Below are 19,712 nucleotides of genomic sequence, written 5' to 3'. Positions count from 1 at the left end.
CTGCCCATCACAATCACCAAGGGAACTTTGAAAAAATATTGACCACCCCCCAGCCCTATCCAAGACCAACCAATAAAGTCAGAATCTCTGGAGGGGAGGGCTGGGCACCAGTCCTTCCTTCACAGCTCCCTGAGTGCTCCTAATGTAGCTGGGGTTGGGAACCATGGATCTCGTCCATCCTCTCCAACTTATAGATGAAGATGCTGTGGGGAGGGGACACATGGCCTGCCTTAGAGAAGCCCCTCAGTTAACAAGCAGCTGAGGCAGACAAGGAAGGTGGTTCGTAGTTGCACACCGTCTCCTGTGGGCTCCTCGGGACCACCAACCCTGCCAGCGGGGCAAGACTAAAACCCTCCACAACGTCAGACAAGCCTTATCCAGCTGGTACCAACCTGCCTTTCCTGCCTCCTCTCCAACCAGCTCCCAACATGCCCCTTCACTCCAGCCACAAACCCCTCACCATTCTCTGAAAGTGCCACGGACTGTGCCACCTGTGGTCCTCGCTCCCGCTGTTCCTCCCCTCTGTGACACTCTTCCTTCTCCTCTGTCAGGGGAAGTCTGATGGATCTCAAATGCCCCCTCCTCTGTAAAGATTCCCGCTCCGCTCTGGCCTGCGCCTCCAAGCATTAACTACTCGCTCCCGATTCTCCCACCACTTTGCGAAAAGCTTCTATCATGCAGCACTTACGTTCTAGTACGCACATGCCTCTCTTCCCTGGGTCTTTTCCTGTTTATTCTATAAATGACTGTAGGAGAAACACATTTCGGCAAGCGCTGCTGAGAAAACTATCTAGATTGGGGCTAGGAGAGTCGCCCGGCCCTTGTTGGACGATTCAAGCTTTTATCAATCTAAAACTGAATCAGAGACCCCCAAAGTGCAGTTTCACCAAGCCGTGCTAGCCTGCAGCAGAGTTCCTGGGGTGACCCCTGCGGAGCCTGGCTCCAGCCAGGAGACAAAGGTCCCCCCAAATATCCGGTTCAGGAAGGAAAAACCAAACCTGCAACTGCTTACTGGATGTCTCTGTGCCGTCCATACCACTCCATAAGCCGTGGGCCCTGCCTGTGGGAATTTCCGACTAACCTGAGCACATCCCAGGTCTCAGTTGAGTCACTGGGAAAGAGAACCTCAAGGAGGCAGTTTTCCACCCAGGAAAGCTGAACTGATAGGTTCTCATCCTCCTACAATCTCGCCAGGTCAGAGGGGCCCAGCTCGAACATCTAGGAGCTCTCTGATCCTGGCAAATTGCTCAGCCCGTCTGAGCCTCAGTTAACTTGACCTCAAAAATGGGGTTATTGGGTCCCTCCTTTTAGGGTTGTGAAGATTCAGAGATATGTGTGAAAAACACCTAGAATAGTCACGGATATGTATTACACATTCAATGAATAGTAACTTTCCTTCCTTCTCTCTTTCTCTCTCTCTCTCCATCTTTCCTCCTGGAGCCTACCTTACAGAGAAGTAAATTTACTTCAACACATTGGAGATTGGACTAATAAGGGTCCAATTTTATTATTCTTATTCTAATAAAATATTGACTGGTCCTCAGAGATTCCTAGGAACACCCACAGACAATTGGATCTGGTGCATCCTGGACAAGCCTCGTGGACTCGGTGCTTACGAATTCCTGGTCAGCCCCTGGGCTGTGCATCTGTCTTCCTGGAACGTGGTAATCACAGAGCAAGTATAATGCTAAAGAAAGAACCAGGCAGGGCAGGGCCGAACCACGTGAGGGATGCTGTGAAGATTTCAGGGAACCCACGAAAGGACCAGGAGGTGGGCGAGGCAGAAGGACAAGCTGTCTCGCCCTCGCTGGCATTTAGGGGCAATTATGCCCTATTAATGGCTGAGGACGTCGCTCTGCCCTGTGAGTCTGTGCTGAGCCAGGGCGGCCCACAGATGTGCTCGGCCCACAAATATGCAGTTGGCAACTTCTGAACCGTCGGTGACTTGACGCCAGCTGATCTGATCGGCAATTACGTTTTATTTTGGGGCCAGGGAGACAGCAGAGAACCAGGAAAATTATACGACATCAGAGTGCAGTTTTTCTAAGAATATCAACTATGAACTTTTTTTTAACCAATTGTTGTTTTAATGGTTAGGGGTTTGCAAGACACTAAAATAAGAAAACTCAGGATACTAAAATCAGATTAAAGCCAATTTTCCCAAGGGAGCTTTTATGCTTTTGTCCAATGGAAATCTGGGTGTGATATTTTGGGGGGGGAGGGGAGCTGGGGTAATTCCTGCCAAGAGAACCCAGCTGGTGACAGTGAGGACAGTGTAGAGATAAACAGATTTATAGTTTGTCCTGGGTTTGAAGCTTTTCTCTGCTTCTTAGCAGCTGTGTGACCTCAGGCAAGTCATATAACCTTCCTGGCCTCAACCCTCCTATACATAGAATCGGGGTGTGACATCCAGCTCTGGGTGTGATATCTAAGTACTTGATGAGATGTTAATAAGCATCCAGACAGCAGCTGGTCCACAGGACAGTACCTGGTCACCAAGATGGTGCCTTCTGGCCATAATGTTGGTTTCCTATCATCTAAAATAAACAGTTCCTGTTTTCACCATCATATATCAAACTCAAATAAACAGTCAGCATAAAAAGGGGAAATGGCATCTCCGGGAGCAGTTTAATTTCTAGCAATTACAGGGTTTGTCATCTGCCTCTGTGATAACATCAACGTCTAGGCTTAGCGGCTTCAACAGCTCAGCTGGTAGGGAAACACGAGAAACCGCAACCAGGCCCGATGGAGTACAGAGTCTGTAAATGTCTTGTGGACGCAAAACCCAACCAAACGCAACAGGAGCGCTTGCTCCCTTCTCTCCTCTTAACGCCTTGGCCCACAGCAGCCCGAATGATCGCCAAGACGGTCTCTCCAAGAAGCGCCACTGGCCCAACTTGCGTGGGAATGGAACATAATTGCAGCTTGTAAAGGAAACCAGCCTAAGAAAAAAACATCCCAGGACAACATCCCGAGGAAACGAGGAGATCTTCCTGCGGGGACGTTTTCCGGGCTGCCAGCGAAGGGGGCCAGACAGCTTGCCCACGACATTCTTGATGGAAGGTGGTGACTCACCCACCTCCGCCCTCACGAATGGCTCCCGGAGCCACGTCTCCAGCCCCATCTTCCCTCCCAGGACCTAGGCTATTGCTAAATGAGCATCTCATCTGGACAACATTCCTAACACCCATGGAAGGAAGAGACGACCTCTGCTCTGGAAGGTTCTCTCTCCTCTGACTGGTTTAGGAATGGACCAAGCAGGGTCTCCCTCGCCAATTAACTCACTCATGTCAACCCAGAGATACAGGAGGAGCCAGGCATGGCAGGCTAACTACACATGCCCTGCTCACCCTTTTGTGCCCACCGGCTGGCCCTGCGCTGCACATAGTGGGTACTCGTAATAGCAGATAAAGAAATGAATGATTGAATGTGCAAATGAATCTGAGAATGAACCAGCTCCATAAGAGGCGCCAAATAAGACATATCTCCTCAAGCAACCCTGCAAGGCAGGTATTGTTAGCACCATATTACAGACGAGGGAAAGCAGGCTCAGAGGGGTTAAGCATCTTGCCCACACTCACGCAGCTTGTAAAAGAGGAAACCAGCCTTTGAACCCAGGGTGACCCTAAAGTCAAGGCTTCCAATACTGAAACCATTCCCACGACCACGATCACGACAAACCATGTTTATACAGCCCCTGACCCATCAGAGTTATTTCATCCTCCTGACGTTTTGGAGAGATGAGAAAACTGACCGCAAGAAAGGACTCATCATGTAGTCAAGGCCACATGACCAGGGGGAGTGGAAGTAGGAAGTCGAACCTGAACTTTGGGTCTTTCAAACACAGCCATGTGGGGGCTCCGGCGATAGGCCAGGCTGCGTCTTAGGGTGGAGGATGCCAGGGAAGAGCAGAGACACGGTCTAGGGACTTCCTGTCCAGATAGGCATCTACTTCAGAAACAGGTTCTTCCCATGATGCCACATGTTGCCCATAAAATTTTCCCAGGAAAGCAGAACAGAGGATGTCAACGAAAAGATGCAAATGGTTTGCATCTTGGTAGCACGCGTTGTTTTCAACACAGCTTACCAGAAATCCCGTCCTTTGTCGAAGCCCATTCCGCCTCTTCCTAAGGACGGGTGTGTGAACAGGCTGGGAGACTTGTCTATAATAATCTGGTTATTTGGGTACCAAACAAAAGCCAGACATCAAATTCCCTGCTGGGTCACCAGAGAGCCCAGGAAAGAAAGCCTCAGGCAATCTGAGTTTGCAGTTGATCAGAAAGGTCTCAGGCTCACCCCTTTGCAAGACTTCTGGGGATCCAGCATCTTTGAGGACCAAGCACTACTCTCCTCCACCAACACCTTTGTCCACAGAAATGCTAAACTAAGATTTAGATACAAAATAAAGCTCAGAGACTACAGCCCAAAGAAGTACAATTTTTTTCTTTCTCAACGGCCATCAAAGGTCAGCAGATGGGCCACTAGTTGTGCACTCACCAGTTCTTGGCATCAAGTGCTCATTAACGTTCCCACAAAAGGAAAAGCCTTGGAGTCTCCACATCAGGACCCACACACACCAACGAGGCTGTCACCATGGCAACCAGGCCTCCTCCCTTTGCTCCCGGCTTTCCACGGAGGATGCTTTTCTTTGGTTGGAGCTTATTTTGCTCAAAGAGGAGCTCTTCATAATCAAGTTGGAGTTACCATGACAGTCACTTAACAAAATGCCCCCCACACAAGGGACTCTTGGCAAACTGTCATAGCGAGTTGGAATTCTTGGGGCATCTCTGGGCTTTAATAATCAGATGTGGGAGCTGGGTGGCAAGTACACCCACGTGTAAGCCTTCTTTGGGGGTGCCAAGAGAGAGACTGCACAGCTCGGCCGGCTCTGCAATTCCGGAGTCCCACGGTTGACACCTGCCACTGTGTGGCTCAGGGGTCCAAAACCCGGGCAGGTCTGAAAGCTTAGTCCAGAATGACACCAAGGCGTTTCTCTAATGTTAAATCCCGCTCGCTAGAATTTCAGAACCATTTTATAGAGCAAGGGTGACCAAGACAGCAACCATGAAGATAAAATGCCAGGCAGTGGAAGAAGTTTCAAATCCCCAAAATCAGAATTTTGGAGTTTTTCAGCCCCCCTTCCACCCATCTCCCAAAAAGGAGAACTGACGCATGGAGACAGAGCCGAGGAAGTAAGGAAGTGTCCAGGGCTTACCTGGGTCGGGTTGTAGAGTTCCTGCAGGGGGCTTCGAGACCCCTTCCGGCAACAGATGTCCACACCGAAGGGGTTCCTCCGCATGACTGAGGAAAGAAAGGGGAGGCTCATCAGAAATGAGCAACAAAGGTTTGTTGTCTGACAAAACAAAAAAAGGCAGAGGAGGCAAGAAGAAACAGGTAGGGAAGGAAGAGAGAGAGCCGGCTTCTGGCAAAGCTGTTCCTTTTTCCAGTGGGCCATCCCACCTTCCCCAACACTCAGGCATCTCGCACCCAGAAGGACACAAATGATGCTAAACATTCTTTCCAGCAAATTTTTAAGAAAACCAGACAGGCATCTAAAACACTGACATAAAGTTGCTTACAAAAGACATTGTGACAGTTGTTGCAAGAGTGTGAGCTCTACCAGCGCAGGGCTTGGTGACGGCTTTAAAATGCCGCAGCCTTCCCCTCCCCTGTCACTTAAACGACCTTTGATCCCGGCCTGAGCCCCTGGTCTCCTGAGAGCCAGGCAGAGCGTTCCCCAGGCGGTTTCCCCCGCAGGATGAGTCAGAGGCCCGTCCTCCCCAGAGCCTCTTGTAAATCAGCTTATTTTCAACGAGAATATCGGCTTGAGGCCGAAAGGATGAGGGTCTGTGGTTCCAGACAGACAGAGATGGCACTGACAACCAATACAAGAGGGAGAATTAAGTCAACTTCTCAAAAACCCAACCGGGTTGAGGACACCAAGAACTGTTCTTAAACAGAAAGCATTCCTTCTTTTTCGATTCTTCTGGTTCACAAAAACCCTCACTCCATGCAGCCCCTCACAGCGTCTATCACACAGCCACCGCTGACAATTATTTGTTGAAGGGAGGGCGGGATGAAGGAATGAATGAATGAATGAATGAACGAATGAACGAGTACTCTCTTCTCACACGGGAGGCAGTGTTCTTGTGGAATGACTTGGTAGGGACATGGGTGGAACAAGGAGAGAGGATCTTTTCACGAGCCTAAATAATTCAGCTCCCACGTAGTGAGCAGAGTGACAGCACGACACTCCCTGGAGCACACAGCCTAGGTCTGGATCCTGGCGCTGCCCCATACCAGCTGTGTGACCTCAGGCAGGATACCCAACCTTTCTGTGCCTCTGTTTCTTCACCTATAAAATGGAGATGAGAAGAGGATCTAACTCCATGGGCTGGGTGTGAGGATTAAATGAGTTACTACTCTAGGCAGAATGCTTAAATGGGGTACCAGCAAAAAAGTGTTTGTTATAAATTTCTTAAGGTACTGGAGATCATTAACTAGATTTGCACATAATTTATGACGAAAATCGCTTGCCCCCCGCCCTAGGAGGGGACATGAGAACTTCTCCATTCTTGAGCCATCAAGTGAGCTGATGAGAAGTTACCAGACTGCAAGCCGGACTCGGGGATTGACAGGAAAGTCGCACAGCCACAACAGACAGGGGGGGCTGGCTGGAAGGGGATAAACCCAGGTACGTCTGCTCAGAAGCCAAGCTGAGGTCAGAAAACCGAGGAAGCCACCTCTACAAGCAGCCGATTACTTCTGGAAGGTCTCCAGATGAATCAACGCCTTGCCAGGCAACGCTTCTCGGACTTGTCCCTTTGAGCCACATGGAAACCCTGAGTGTAAACCCTCCATTCCAGGAAACCGGAAGCTGCATTTTCTCTCTCCTTCTCTTTACTTCCCAGAGTAGGGTCAACACACTTTTCCTGTGAAGGATCAGACAGTCTTTTGGTCTGGGGCTGTCCATCTCCTTTGCAAGTCTTCAACGTGGCGGCTGCAGTGTGGAAGCAGCCACAGACCACGGAGAACCGAACGGCGTGGCTGTGTGCCGACACACCCTCATCCGTGGACGCTGAAATGCGAATTCCGTGTAATTTTCACATATCAGGAAATAGACTTCTTCTGATTCTTTTCCAACCATTTACAGAAACAGGCAGCAGGCCGGATGCGGCCCACGGGCTGTAGTTTGCGACCCCTGCCCCAGAGAGCGGCCCCAGGTATTCCCAGGGTCTCCGTAAGAGCCCCAAGCACACCCTGGGCGCCCTGCAGCCCTCTCCAGGGAGGAGGCAATCCGGGGGCCAATGTCCACACATAAAAGCCATTCGAGTTTGATTAGGCTGTGCGGAGAAACACTGGTTCTTTGTTCCTCCACGGCTGCCTCGAGAAGAGGGGAAAAAAAAATCCACGTTGTTTTTCTTTATTACTTCATTTTTCATTTCCACCAAAAACGGGGTAAACTGTTAAATGCACGCAGGTTGCCCTCAGTGAACAATGACATAGCAACACTTCGGAGGAGGAAAAACAGCCATAAAACTTGTAAAATTATGCCCACGCCGTGCATGATTAGGTCTCCGCATGGCGGCCGTGCGGCTCGCCCAGGCCTGTGGCCGCGGGACCGCCGCAGTGAAACCCGCCGTGAAATCCATTAAAAGTCAGCTTTTATGGGGGGCAGTATTATTTAATTGGTTTATTTTTCTAATACAAGGCCTTTAAAATGCTTTGGCCATGTGGGGCCTGCAACACGGGCCCCTTCCCAAGGCCAGCGGCCCTCAGGGTCTCCTCCAGCCCCGCCTGTGACTTCCCTGGGCGCCACGGGAACCAGCTTTGGCACCCCAGGCCACAAAAGCCAAAGGGGCCTTGTGTGCTTTTTATGGGAACGACAACAATCTCACCATTTATGGAGAGCTCATTGTGTGCCAGGCGCTCGACCAAGCATAATCCTTCACACAGCGAAGGAAGTACCTGCGTTTTACAGACGACCTCTCTGAGCCTCCCTTAATTTCAGGAACTTGACCAAGGTCAACGCCTTGCGGGGTGGAAAGTACCCAAGCTGAGATTCAAACCTGACTTCTGGGCTCTTCCTATCCAAATGAGAACAATGAGAACCTACCACGTGCCTGGGAGACAAAGGGTGGGCCGGCAATTACGCACCTAGGTGTGAGAAGGTTTATTCTGTGTGTGTCTCAGGAAGAGCGGCACCAGAGAAAGGTGAGTAACCGACACACACAGAGAGCAGCCTACGTTCAGAGAGCGCAGTTCACATGTTTAATCTGCACATCAGTCCTCTGGGGTGGGTACCGCTACTGTCCCCACTTCACAGATGGGCATCCTGAGGCTCAGCAGGGTTAGGTAACTCGCCCAGGTCTCACGACAAGTGAGAGGTAAAGACAGGATTCCGACACAGGCAGCCCACCTCGCAGCTGCCATGCTGGACCAATGGTCAAGTGGCAAGTCCACCAAAGATCTCCATAGTTTCCTCCGGGCCCAAGCCCTGGTTGTCTGGCCACTTCTAGGACAAGCGATACACAATGCAGTCCAATATTATGGGATTCATTAAAATGATGTGAGGGCCAAACTATGAACTAACGGTTATTACACTCATTCATGTACTTATTCGACAAATCTTTATCAAGCTCCTAAGATATGCCAGACATCAGGTATGAGGATATACACCCTCTCCGCCTTATTCACGTAGTTTCTCTGGTGCTTGGCACACAGTAGGTACTCAAGGAGGGGTACGAATGATCTAGGATTTAAGGCTTTCTTTACACGCATGGAACAGGTTGTTTCCCGCTCTATATGGAGGAAACGGCCAGGAGCATCGGGCTGCTGTTATTTTTTCCTTTGAAAATGAAAGGTCTGATGATCAAAAGCCCTTAGAAAGGAATCCCTGAGGACATCTAACGGTGGCCTTCCGCTGTCCACCCACCACCAGAGTTTTATTTAGCTGCAACACTTGTCGTCTCCTTTCTAAACTCAAGTCCATGAAATTCAAGACCGTTTTGTAAGAATCTAATCAGCTCAATTTCCAGTATGATTTCCTGGCCCCGGGAACAGTTCTGTATATTCCAAGATACACAAATGAAGCTAAAATTAAAATCAAGCCACGTATGTTTGTTTCACTATGAAGAGCACGTTGTTTTTAAGCAGATGCTCCACTCCCGGTGAGCTGAGGGCAGGTGACGGAAAGTCAGGTCTCGACAATGGAGGGGAGCCCATCTCCCTCTCCAAGTGGCTCCCTGGGACACCGCCAGGGCTGTTGGGGCAGGAGGGAGAAGCTGCCGGATTGTTAATTCTGAAATAAAACTGATATGCTGTGGGGCCCTGGGTGGGAACCTGCCTTTGATGCATTTCACAAAACCAAAGACATTTGGAATTCTCTGGGATTACAGTCCAGCTCCTTCAATTTACAGAAGAAACTCAGAGAGCTGAAGTACTTGCCCACGGTCCCCAGGGTAGACAGCAGCACAGCCAGGGCTGGAACTCAGGTCGTATAAAATACAGCCATACTTAACAATGATAATCATGAGAACTACCATTTATTGAGAATTTACCAGGTGCCTGATGCCTGAGACAATGCTAAGACGTTCTCACAATGCTTCATTTAATTCTCATAAAAACCCTATAAGTTAGAAACAATGAAGACTAATAATATCATTTATTCCCATTTTACAGTTGAGAAAACTGAAGCCCAGAGAGATTAGGTAACTTGCCCAAGATCACACAGCCAACAAATGGCAGAGTAAGAAACAAATTCAAATGCATGGTTGTCTGTTTCAGGAACCAGTGGTCTTTGCCCCTTTACCGTGCTGTCTGTAAAGGCGGTAAAGGATGCTTTTACACTTAGAGCTCCCATATAAAAATCAGTGCTCTCTCTTGCCGAAACATTCAAAGAGAAGCGCTTCTGGACTAATCACCCAGGCCCAAACGCGTCTCTACTCCTCCCGCTGGCAAAACAGCTCTAACGTGCGCGGCTGACTCCAGACACTTTGCGAACGGATCTGTGAACAGCATGGGCACCACGCCTCCTCTACCCTACGCTGCGAGCGTGCAGAGCGGCAATGCGATTACAGAGACGTCTTCCCCAAACGCACGAAGTCGTGCTTGGCCCCGAGTGCAGTACAGTCCGGCCCCCGTGGCAAAAGTCAATGGAATGGGACAGTGTCTCAGTCAACCTCCTCCAGTTAGAAGAAGGTCGAGCAGACCCAGCTCCCTCGCAGGGAGCCATTCCTGTAAAGACAGGGCCGTTCTGCCTTGCAACCCACAGCCTGCCCTGGAAGGACACTATGTCACAGCTCGCCCCCACCCCCTTCGGAAGCCACCGCGCTCAGACTAGTGACCACCTGCCTGGGACTCAGGACTTTTTTCCATGCTAAAACCAGGAAGGTCGCAGGCACACTGGGACAAGCTGGTCACTCAGCAGCACCCTTTGGGTTCAAATCGTGGTTTCACTATTAACTGGCCTGGCGACCTTCAGTCAACTGCCTACTCTCTGAAACTCATCTATAAAATGCAGTAATCACCCCTACATCCCAGGGTGGTTGTGGGAAGTAAATGAACGTGTAAAATAGCCTGCTATGCATATGGCACCCGAACCCTCCATGGGCAGAGTCACAGGCCTGGAGCCTATCCCCTAGCTCTGCCACCAAACGAGGAGCCTCACTTTGAAGGCTCCCTGGGCCTCAGATTTCTCCTTGCTCAGGTGAAGAGGGGAAACCAGGAGACCTCTAAGTTCCCAATTTCTAAGCACAGGGCAGCGGGCAGTCCCCCTGGAGAAGTGCTGCAGGGAGGGGGGAGTCAGGGGGAAGAGGCAGGCACGGGGCGCAGAGGATCTGGGTGGCAGTTAAGTGGTAATGGGGGAAGGAGGCAGGGAAGAGTGTGGGGCCAAGAGGTTATGAAAGAAAAAGCTCTAGTTGGCTGTGAAACAGACGTCCCATCAATTTCTTCCCAGTTTTCAATCCACTCCCAAATGCCGGTTTCCAGGTTGGGATGAAGAGGTTTTTCAAATGGAAAAATACCATCTACAAATAATAACTAGTAATAATATTAATAATGCAAAAATAGGGACCGCCCCGTCCCCAAAAAACTCTTACATGGAAGCAGAATTGGTGGTCTCTTGCTCTGGTGGGGCATGAGCCACAGGGGCAGATCTGGGGAACAAACCCTCTTGTCCCTGCCCCGGGGCCTGAGGTTCCATCGGGAGAGTCAGGGTTGGGAGATCCCAGCGGGGGAGAACCCGGTCCTCTACCAGATGCACTGGGAACCTCGCCTCCGGGGCTTACTCATGTTCCCTTGAGTTCGGCAGCGCTCTGGAGCTCCCCTCTCCTCTTAAAATGCAAAGGAAGAAACTCCCTTTGAGTCACTCACAAACACTAGAACCTGAATTAGATGTGCTGGCTGGATCTCTGGCAGGATGCTCAGAGCTGGAGGAGAGAGGACGCAGGCAGAGCAAAGCAAAGGGAAGGTGGGGAGGGGCGGGAGAGAGCAATGAGCTCCAGGGCGCCTTCCCGTCACAATGTGGCTTAGGATCGGCTCAGCCCTAAGCAGTTCCCATAAAGTCGAGAGGTCAGTAAGTCCTCATAAACACTACGGTCTGTTAAAAAAAATTTTTTTTTAATACTCAGAAGTCTGAGTCTCTGTGAGATTCAGTTTTATCTGAAGGAGTCTGAGGTGCTTGGAATCCAGGGTGTGCTTGGCACATTTACGTGTCCAGGTGGGTCCAGGTTTTTGCATTCCTGGTTGGCTCCTGCCTAGCAAAGAATTAAGAATCAAAACTCATGTGTTGGGGCCGGCCCAGTGGCCAAGTGGTTGAGTTTGCACGTTCTGGTTCAGGGACCTGGGGTTTGCTGGTTCGGATCCTGGGTGTGGACCTACGGGCCATGCTGTGGCGGCATCCCACAGAGAAGAACTAGAATGACCTACAACTAGGATATACAACCATGTACTAGGGTTTGGGGAGAAAAAAACAAAACAAAACAAAACTCGTGTTGAGTCTGAGGGGTTCTGAGCCCCCACGTGACCACTCTCATTCATTTTCAGAGGAGAAAACCAGGCCCAGGGAGGGGACAGAATGGCTCTCCCCCCACAGCAGGGATGAGAGAGCAGGGCCAGCTCGTCCCCTCTGGCTCCAGGTCCCCAGCAGTGAAGCCCCACGCCGGTCTTGTCCGCCTCTGCCTAAGCACTTAGTGCATAGCTGGTACTCAGCACATGCGTCAAGTGACCTGAGAGTTCAGCCAAAGACATTTTTTCTGCTAACGGGAATTAGGCCAAACCACCTACTCACAGCAAAAGAACAAAGAAGAGAAGTTGCCTTGTTCTTTGCTAACACACTTCCTCAAAATTCTTTCATTGGCCTTCTTAGTCACAGGAGTTAAACAAACAAAAACATCAAGAAAATGCCTAGGATACAATCCTGAGGACCTGTGACGTGCCTTCGAGGGGTTCTACCAGCACTCAGTCGACGTTAGCCTTTCTTACTGTCTCTCCTCTCTTCCTCACAGCTCCTGGAGGTCGGTGGCATCACGCCTATTCATTCTAAAGACAAGGAAACTGAGGCTCAGAGAGGCGGAAGAATTTACCTGAAGACACAGCTAGTGTGTGGCAGAGCGGGATCCGAACCTTGCATGCTTGCCTTCATTCCTCTGAAATGAGGCGGGTTACAGTTAACAGAGGCTCGGAACCAGAAGAGAGCAAGCAAAAGGCAGTCCTGAATGCTGACCCAGGGTCTTCCCACCAACCAGGGCCCGCGGGGGCTTCACAGATAGTCAGCACACTCCTGTTCACAGGAGCCCGAACCCTGAGCCAGGAGCCGGTTCGGCCCAAGCCATCAGTAAGCCCACCATCGAACCTCCATCTCCCAGCCTCCTATTCGTTCTCACAGTCCCCCCAGCAGGGGCGGCCGGGAGCCATTCAAAACCACGTCCAGATCTGTTTCTCCTTATTGGAGCCTCGACAAGCAGCCACTAAAAATACTGAGGGATTTGGGGTTTGATTTGATTTGGGAACAATCTGAACCCTTATTATAGCTAATCCCCATGTCAGTCTCCTCTCCTGCTGTCAGTGCCTCAAAGCTCCTGACGCCCAGCCTCTGGAGGTGGTTGTGAAACTAAAGTGAATTAAACTTTTGGCAGATGAAGGTCAAGGTATAAATCTAAGAATTAGGTGAATGCACTTGGTATAACTCGGGAAGGGAAAAGACACAGCTTCATCTAAGAGCCAGGAGATTTACTGCCAAAGGAAGCATCCCGAGGGACTCTGACACTCGACTTTGAAGAATATACTGTGCACATCACAACACTGACCTGCCAGGAGAAGAACGGGGCCACCAGGTACACTCACCAAAACCAACGGCCTTGGCAGTCAACCCACTCCCTCTTCTAGATGATTCTGGCCCATCTGCAAGAATGCGCCCAGAGCAGAGGGTTGTACCAACTTGCAAAACGCACGAGGTGCCTGCGCCTGTCTCAACCAGCTGTCAATCAAACAGGTTAGCGCAGCATCAGGCACATCTAGGACAAGAAGGGCATTCAGAGACCAAGTCCAATGGCTTTTTTTTTTTTTTTTGAGGAAGATTAGCATTGAGCTAACTGCTGCCAATCCTCCTCTTTTTGCTGAGGGAGACTGACCCTGAGCTAACATCTGTGCCCGTCTTCCTCTACTTTATATGTGGGACGCCTGCCACAGCATAGCTTGATAAGCAGTGCCATGTCCACACCCGGGATCTGAACAGGCAAACCCTGGGCCACCGAAGCGGATCGTGTGAACTTAACCACTACACCACCAGGCCAGGCCCTGGAATTTTTCATTTAATATTTTGGACAGCGGATGACCCGAGTAACTGAAACCACAAAAAGCGAAACCAAGGATAAGGGGGGACTACCGTACACAGTTGGGGAAAAGGACCCTCAGAATTGGTTCTGATTGAGCGAGAGAAAGGGCAGGATGCAAAACTCAAAAATGACGTTCCTGGCCAGGAGGGTTTGCAGTCCGCCCACTGAGAGAGCACGGAAGAGGTGAAGGGAGAGAAACGGAGGGGAGGGAAGAGAGAGGAAGAGCCGGGCTTTAAAAGGTTAAGAAACCCCAATCCGGTTGAACCCACCTGGTCCCCAGCCCCATTTTACAGGTGAAGAAATGGACGTCCAGGAGCGTAAGTGACTCGTCAACGTCACACAGCCACCAGAGGCAGAGCCGCGGCTGGAACACGGGTCTCCTGACTCCCGTCTTTGTCCCTTTCTCCTTTTGTTCCCAGTTTACTTGTGATGAACCGATATTTTCTGTTCTCTTACATATATTTTTAATACTAGTACAGCTCATTAAATTGATTTTACAACTCACCAATGGGTCGTGACACATGGTTTAAAAGCCCCTCGCTTAGACATCTTGAAAGAGTCAAGTCAGGGATAAGAGTGTTCATTTAGGTTCAACTTGAGTTTGTTTACGAGCTGAATTCATTAAATACTGATGAGAGAACTCACGACGTCCACCCCCAAAACGCCCCTCCCCAGTGTTCCCCATCATAGTAAACACCACGAGGCACCCAGCTGGGCAGACCAAACACCCAGGAGTCATTCTTGAGTCCCCTCTCTCACCTGCCATACCCCCCCCCCATCAGCTCATCTCCTCACTTACCACCCTGGCCCAAGCAAGCTATCATCACCTCCCCTGGGACTAACACAAAAACCCTGTAGCTGGTCTCCCTGCTGCCACCTCGGCCTCCCTACTCTATTCTCTATCAGCAGCCAGAATAATCTTCTAAAAATATAAATCAGATCACAACTTCCACCCTGCTCCAAAGACCTCTCACCATCTTAGAACAAAATCCAAAGTCCTTTCTATGGCCTCAGAGGCCCCACATGACCTAGTTCCTACTTGCCTTTTACCCCACCTCTTCCTGTTCCTCAAAAATGCCAAGCAGTGGCCTCAGGGCCTTTGCACTTGCAGGTCCATCAACCTGGAATACTCTTCCCTGATACCACTATAAGTGCTTTCTTCTTGACTGTGTTCTCTCACCTCACTATCAGCTCCCTAGAGAGGCCACCCCTGATCATGCTAGCTAACATAGTCTGTCTTCCCTTTCTCACTGTCTGTCTCTCCCCTGCTTTGTTTTATTTTTCTTCAAGGCATTTATCATCTCCTGACTTTTTCTGTTAAATGCTTTACTGGCCACTGTCCATCGCTTCTATGAGACCGTAAGCTCCCTGAGAGAAGGGACTTGGATTGTCCTGTCTACCAGGATACCTTCAGTACCTAAAAGACGGTCCAAATTCAGGGCCTGAATGAATGAACGAATGAGTGAATGAATGAATCAGAGCTCTTTTCCCCAAAAGTTGGAAACTAGACCATTTTTGAAACACAGTTACCCATCCAATGTCTTCTAAACTTTCCTCATAAGAGTCACCCAAGATACTTATAAAGAAACATACATTCCCAGCCCCTTTGCATCAGACGTCCCAGAGAGGGGCCTGGGAAGCCAAGAGTTGAACGAGCATCCCATGGGATTTGCGTCTCAGAAAGGGTTTGGAGACCCCGGACCAGCCAGGCAGGAGAAACCAGTGGGTACACAGATGATGCACACGCAGGACAATCTGGAGAAGAGGAAAGGGAGAAACTCACTCCAGCTGGGGCCAGCGAGTCCAGGGGACCAGGTGGGCGGTGTCACAGGGAAAGTCCTAACAAGTGTTGGGGGGAACCGCGCAGCAAAGGGTGTGCCGACTAGAAGAAGCTGTCTTCCTTTCTTCATTGACACCTTAACTCACTCCAAAAAGGATCTGGGGCCAGACTGGGAAAGCAGTCATCTGAGCCTGTGGTTGAGATGAAGCTTTGAATAAGATCTTCAAGACAGAGAATAACACAAGTGGGGTTTTGCTTATTTTTTTAAAATTATCGTAAAATATACATATTTACCAGTTTAACCATTTTTAGGTGTACAATGCAGTGGCATTAAGTACATGCATAGTGCTGTGCAACCATCACCACCATCCACCTCCAGAACTATTTGGATCATCCCAAACTGACACTCTGCACCCACTGAACACTAACCCTTTGCCGCTCTCCCTCTAGCCCCTGGCAACCACCATTCTACGTTCTGTCTCTAAGCACGTGACTATTCTGGGTATTTGACAGAAGTGGAATCTTACAATATTTGTCCTTCTGTGTCTGGCTTATTTCACTCAGCAGAATGTCTTCAAGCTTCAGCCATGTTGTAGCATGTGTCAGAATCTCCTTCCTTTTCAAGGCTCAATAATAGCTGAATTGAATGCATCGACCACATTTTACTTATCCAGTCATCCGTCGATGGGCATGAGGGTTGTTTCCTCCTTTTGGTTCTTGTGAATAGCGCTGCTGTGAACATGGGTGTATAAATATCTGGGTGAGTCCTCGCTTGCTGGAACGCGGAGCGTGAACCCAAGGCAGGGCCCAGAGGCGGCTGGGTTAGTGCCCTGGCTGCTGGCCTCCGAGTGCGCTCTGTGAGGACAGTAGGTGGTCACAGGAGCACGGCTGTATGAGCATGACCTCAGAACCCTGGCCTTGGACCCAGACACCTCCCTGAGGGTCTTCAGTCAGCTCTCACTATAACTAGGTCTTACTGCAGAGAGCCCAGTGGACAGGCAAAGAATCAGAGTGGAAGGAAGCCACCAGGCGGGGCTGGGTCTTCTGTGGAGAGACATTTGAATTAAGTCGCAAGTGACCGGAGTCTGGGTCCTGGGCTGCAAGAGCCCCCACTCAGAGGCAGAGCTTAGTTCCCCAGCTAGGGGTCAACTCATGAAGAAAGTTCAGGTGGTAACCCAAAAAGTGGCTTGAGAAGGTCACTCCACAATTGTTTGAGATGGCAAAACTATTTCCTTAAAATCGTAGCATGATTTCAAATTAAATACAGAAAGTGTCCAAAATAGGCCAATTTATAGACACAGAAAGTAGACTAGTGGCTGCCTAAGGCCGGGGGTGGGAATGGTGAGTGATGGTAAACACACACAAAGGTTCTTTTTAGCGTGATGGAAATGTTCTAAAATTAGCTTGTGGTGATGCTTGTATAATTTTGCGGACATACTCAAATTCATGGAGCCCTACCCTCAAAATAGGTGAGTTTTATATGTAAATCATATCTCAATAAGGCTATTTTTTAAAATAAGTACAGAATTGTTTAAGAAGAAAAGCCATACGATTACTATTTTCAAGACTATTTGAGTAGGAGATCTAGCTTGCAATACCAACATGAAAGATTTCATTGAACAATTTATTTGATTTGAGATTTTAAGTTGAAATCTTCTAAGTTTACAAACAATATTGGAGCATTTAAGAAACTTAAGATTCACTCTATTTCTAAGTTCGAGGTATTAGATTTATTATTTAAGTATTTGTTAATCAGGCAACTGAAGTACTCAAAAAGGACATTAAATATATTAAATTTTACGTGCAATTTAAAATCTTAAAAGAAGGCTAAATTTGTTAGGGAGTCAAATATTAACCAAAGGATGTCCTAAAAGTAACTTAAAATTTACTAGATTATGAGTAGACGGGAGGATGCTTCATTGAAAGGCTAGCTTCCTAGATTTGTAGCTTTAGCTTTTTTAGAAGCTTTTTTTGTACACAGTGTCACCCTCCATGACATGCAAATGCTCGCGTTAACAGAGAAATTAACAGGAACTGGCACCTTCAGGCTGGTCTGAGGGCGGGGGGTCTGAGGCCCCGGGAGGAAGAGAACCAGCCCCGACTCAAAACCTCGGCACAAATTCTGTTCCTGAAAACCCCTCCAGCGGTGGAAGGATTCCACTGTGGAGAAACATATGAGCCGGGGGTGGGAAACACAGTTCAAGGAATCGGAATTGGCAGTGAACATAGGAAAGCCCTTCTAAAGTACATTTTATGTTCACTTAAATAAAACAAGAGAGACAGCATCGGCAGCCCCGATCCTCTTAATTACATTCCACACACCTTGAAGGCGTAATTATGGGCATTGCACAGTTAATTTTCACTTACCCTTCCTTTCCTGCCGGAGAGTTTCGACCCTCTCCCCTGCAGTTTCCTTGGAATGCTTATAAATTTATTTTGCAGCAATGCAGATAATATGCCAAAATACTTTCTTCCCTGCGGCTGGAGCTCCAAGTCTGATTTTACGACTTGGAGACATTTATGCCTGCCTCTGGGGTTCCCCCGCTGCTCCAGAGACATCGACGATTGCGGCTGCTTGAGAAGGGAAATATTTTAGGTAAGCTTTATTTAAGCTACTCAAGCATGGCGCGGCATTAACCCCAAAGCTACTCTCTCCCCTCGAGTGCAGAAAGCCGTTCGGCGCCGCGCAGGGCAATTTCACACGCACGCAAGACTGTGCCAGGCAACCCCACCGCTTGCACAGGGCTCCACTCCCTCCCGGCCACACAGCCTCTCCAAAGGCCCCAAGGGGACTGGCGCCCGTCCGTCCTCTCCCTCAAGGCCACCTGGGCAAAACTGGAGCATGCCCAGGCTGCTGCTTTCGTTCTCTTTCCCCCATCCTGTCCTAGAAGGCAGAAACGGGTCCTGGCTAAGACCATGGTGCCGCAGACTGAAGCGCGTCCCCTCTAGACGCACGTCCACTCAGAGCCTCCGAATGGGACCTTATTTGGAAATAGGGTCTTTGCAGGTGTAATCAGTTAAATTAAGACGAAGTCATACTGGATTAGGGTGGGCCCTAAAACCGATGACTTGTGTGCTTAGAAAAAGAGGAGAGGACACAGAGAGCCACAGGGAAGAAGCCCACGTGAAGATGGAGGCAGAGACTGGAGCGACGCAGCTACACGCCAAGAAACACCGAGAATGGCCACGGAGCCCCAGAAGCTAGAAAGAGGCCAGGAAGGACTGGTCCCCAGAGCCTGCAGAGGGAGCACAGCCCAGGCGACACCTGGATTTCAGACTTCTGGCCTCCAGGACTGTGAGAGAATACATTTCTGTTGTTTTAAATCACCCAGTTGGTAGTTTTTTATTATGGCAGATCTAGGAAACTCATACACACGGATTTATGTCCTGTGTGACCTCAGGACATAAACCCAACCTCTTGACCTTGGTTACCTCTCTGTAAAATGGGGATCACAATATGCCCACTTAGTAGGGATGGTGTGAGGACTAAAGAAATTAATCCGGGTCAGGTTTTGGAGCAGCACCTGGCAGAAGCTAAGGGCTCGATGAGTTATAATTAGCTAGCATTCCTGATGGCCAGTACCATCTTTTTCTAATTATTCCCCAAGAAAGCGCCTCAATATCCTCTATTCCAACCGAAAATCGCCCTGTTATGACATATACACATTAATCTGTGGATACTAAATTATTTCACGAATCAGAGCAGAACTATCAGACACTTAATGGACAGAGGAGTTGGTGGTGGACCATGGAGTCTAACCATTTGACTTCGCTCAAGACGATGGTGAGACAGCTACAAATTGCTGACGCGGGCCTGCTGCACAGAGGGTGTGTGTACCTTTTCTCCAGAAGCAAGAGAATGAGGATCTAGAGAGACAGCTAGAAAGAGATTATCTCCCACAGCCAAAGACAGGCTCACAGTAATAAAGAGCTGGAAGCTTCTAAGGCACCCAGCCACCCATCTACCCAAACTCATATTTTCATCTCTGTATGTCTAGATGAGTTAAAGATGGGAATTATCTTTTTAATTGTTCATTTGTATTATTTCCTTCTGATGTTTTTCTGGCAGAAGATTTTAACAGAGAACACGGATTTTA

The 19,712-nt window shown here is 49.2% G+C and overlaps 1 protein-coding gene across 2 annotated transcripts in view; it reads right to left on the bottom strand.

The window, feature by feature from the left end:
- Positions 1-19,712, bottom strand: part of CHST11 (carbohydrate sulfotransferase 11) — a 255,306-nt gene that overhangs the window by 131,795 nt on the left and 103,799 nt on the right. For both annotated transcript variants that reach the window (XM_070507181.1, XM_070507182.1), the window contains exon 2: positions 5,216-5,301. In XM_070507181.1, the coding sequence (XP_070363282.1) occupies positions 5,216-5,301 (86 nt within the window). The remainder of the gene's footprint in view (positions 1-5,215; positions 5,302-19,712) is intronic.

This window comes from Equus asinus, chromosome 4 (genome assembly GCF_041296235.1).
Source record: "Equus asinus isolate D_3611 breed Donkey chromosome 4, EquAss-T2T_v2, whole genome shotgun sequence".
In the NCBI taxonomy this organism is placed as follows: domain Eukaryota; kingdom Metazoa; phylum Chordata; class Mammalia; order Perissodactyla; family Equidae; genus Equus; species Equus asinus.
Note: the sequence above shows the minus strand (reverse complement) of the source record. Positions and strands in the feature narration are given on the sequence as shown.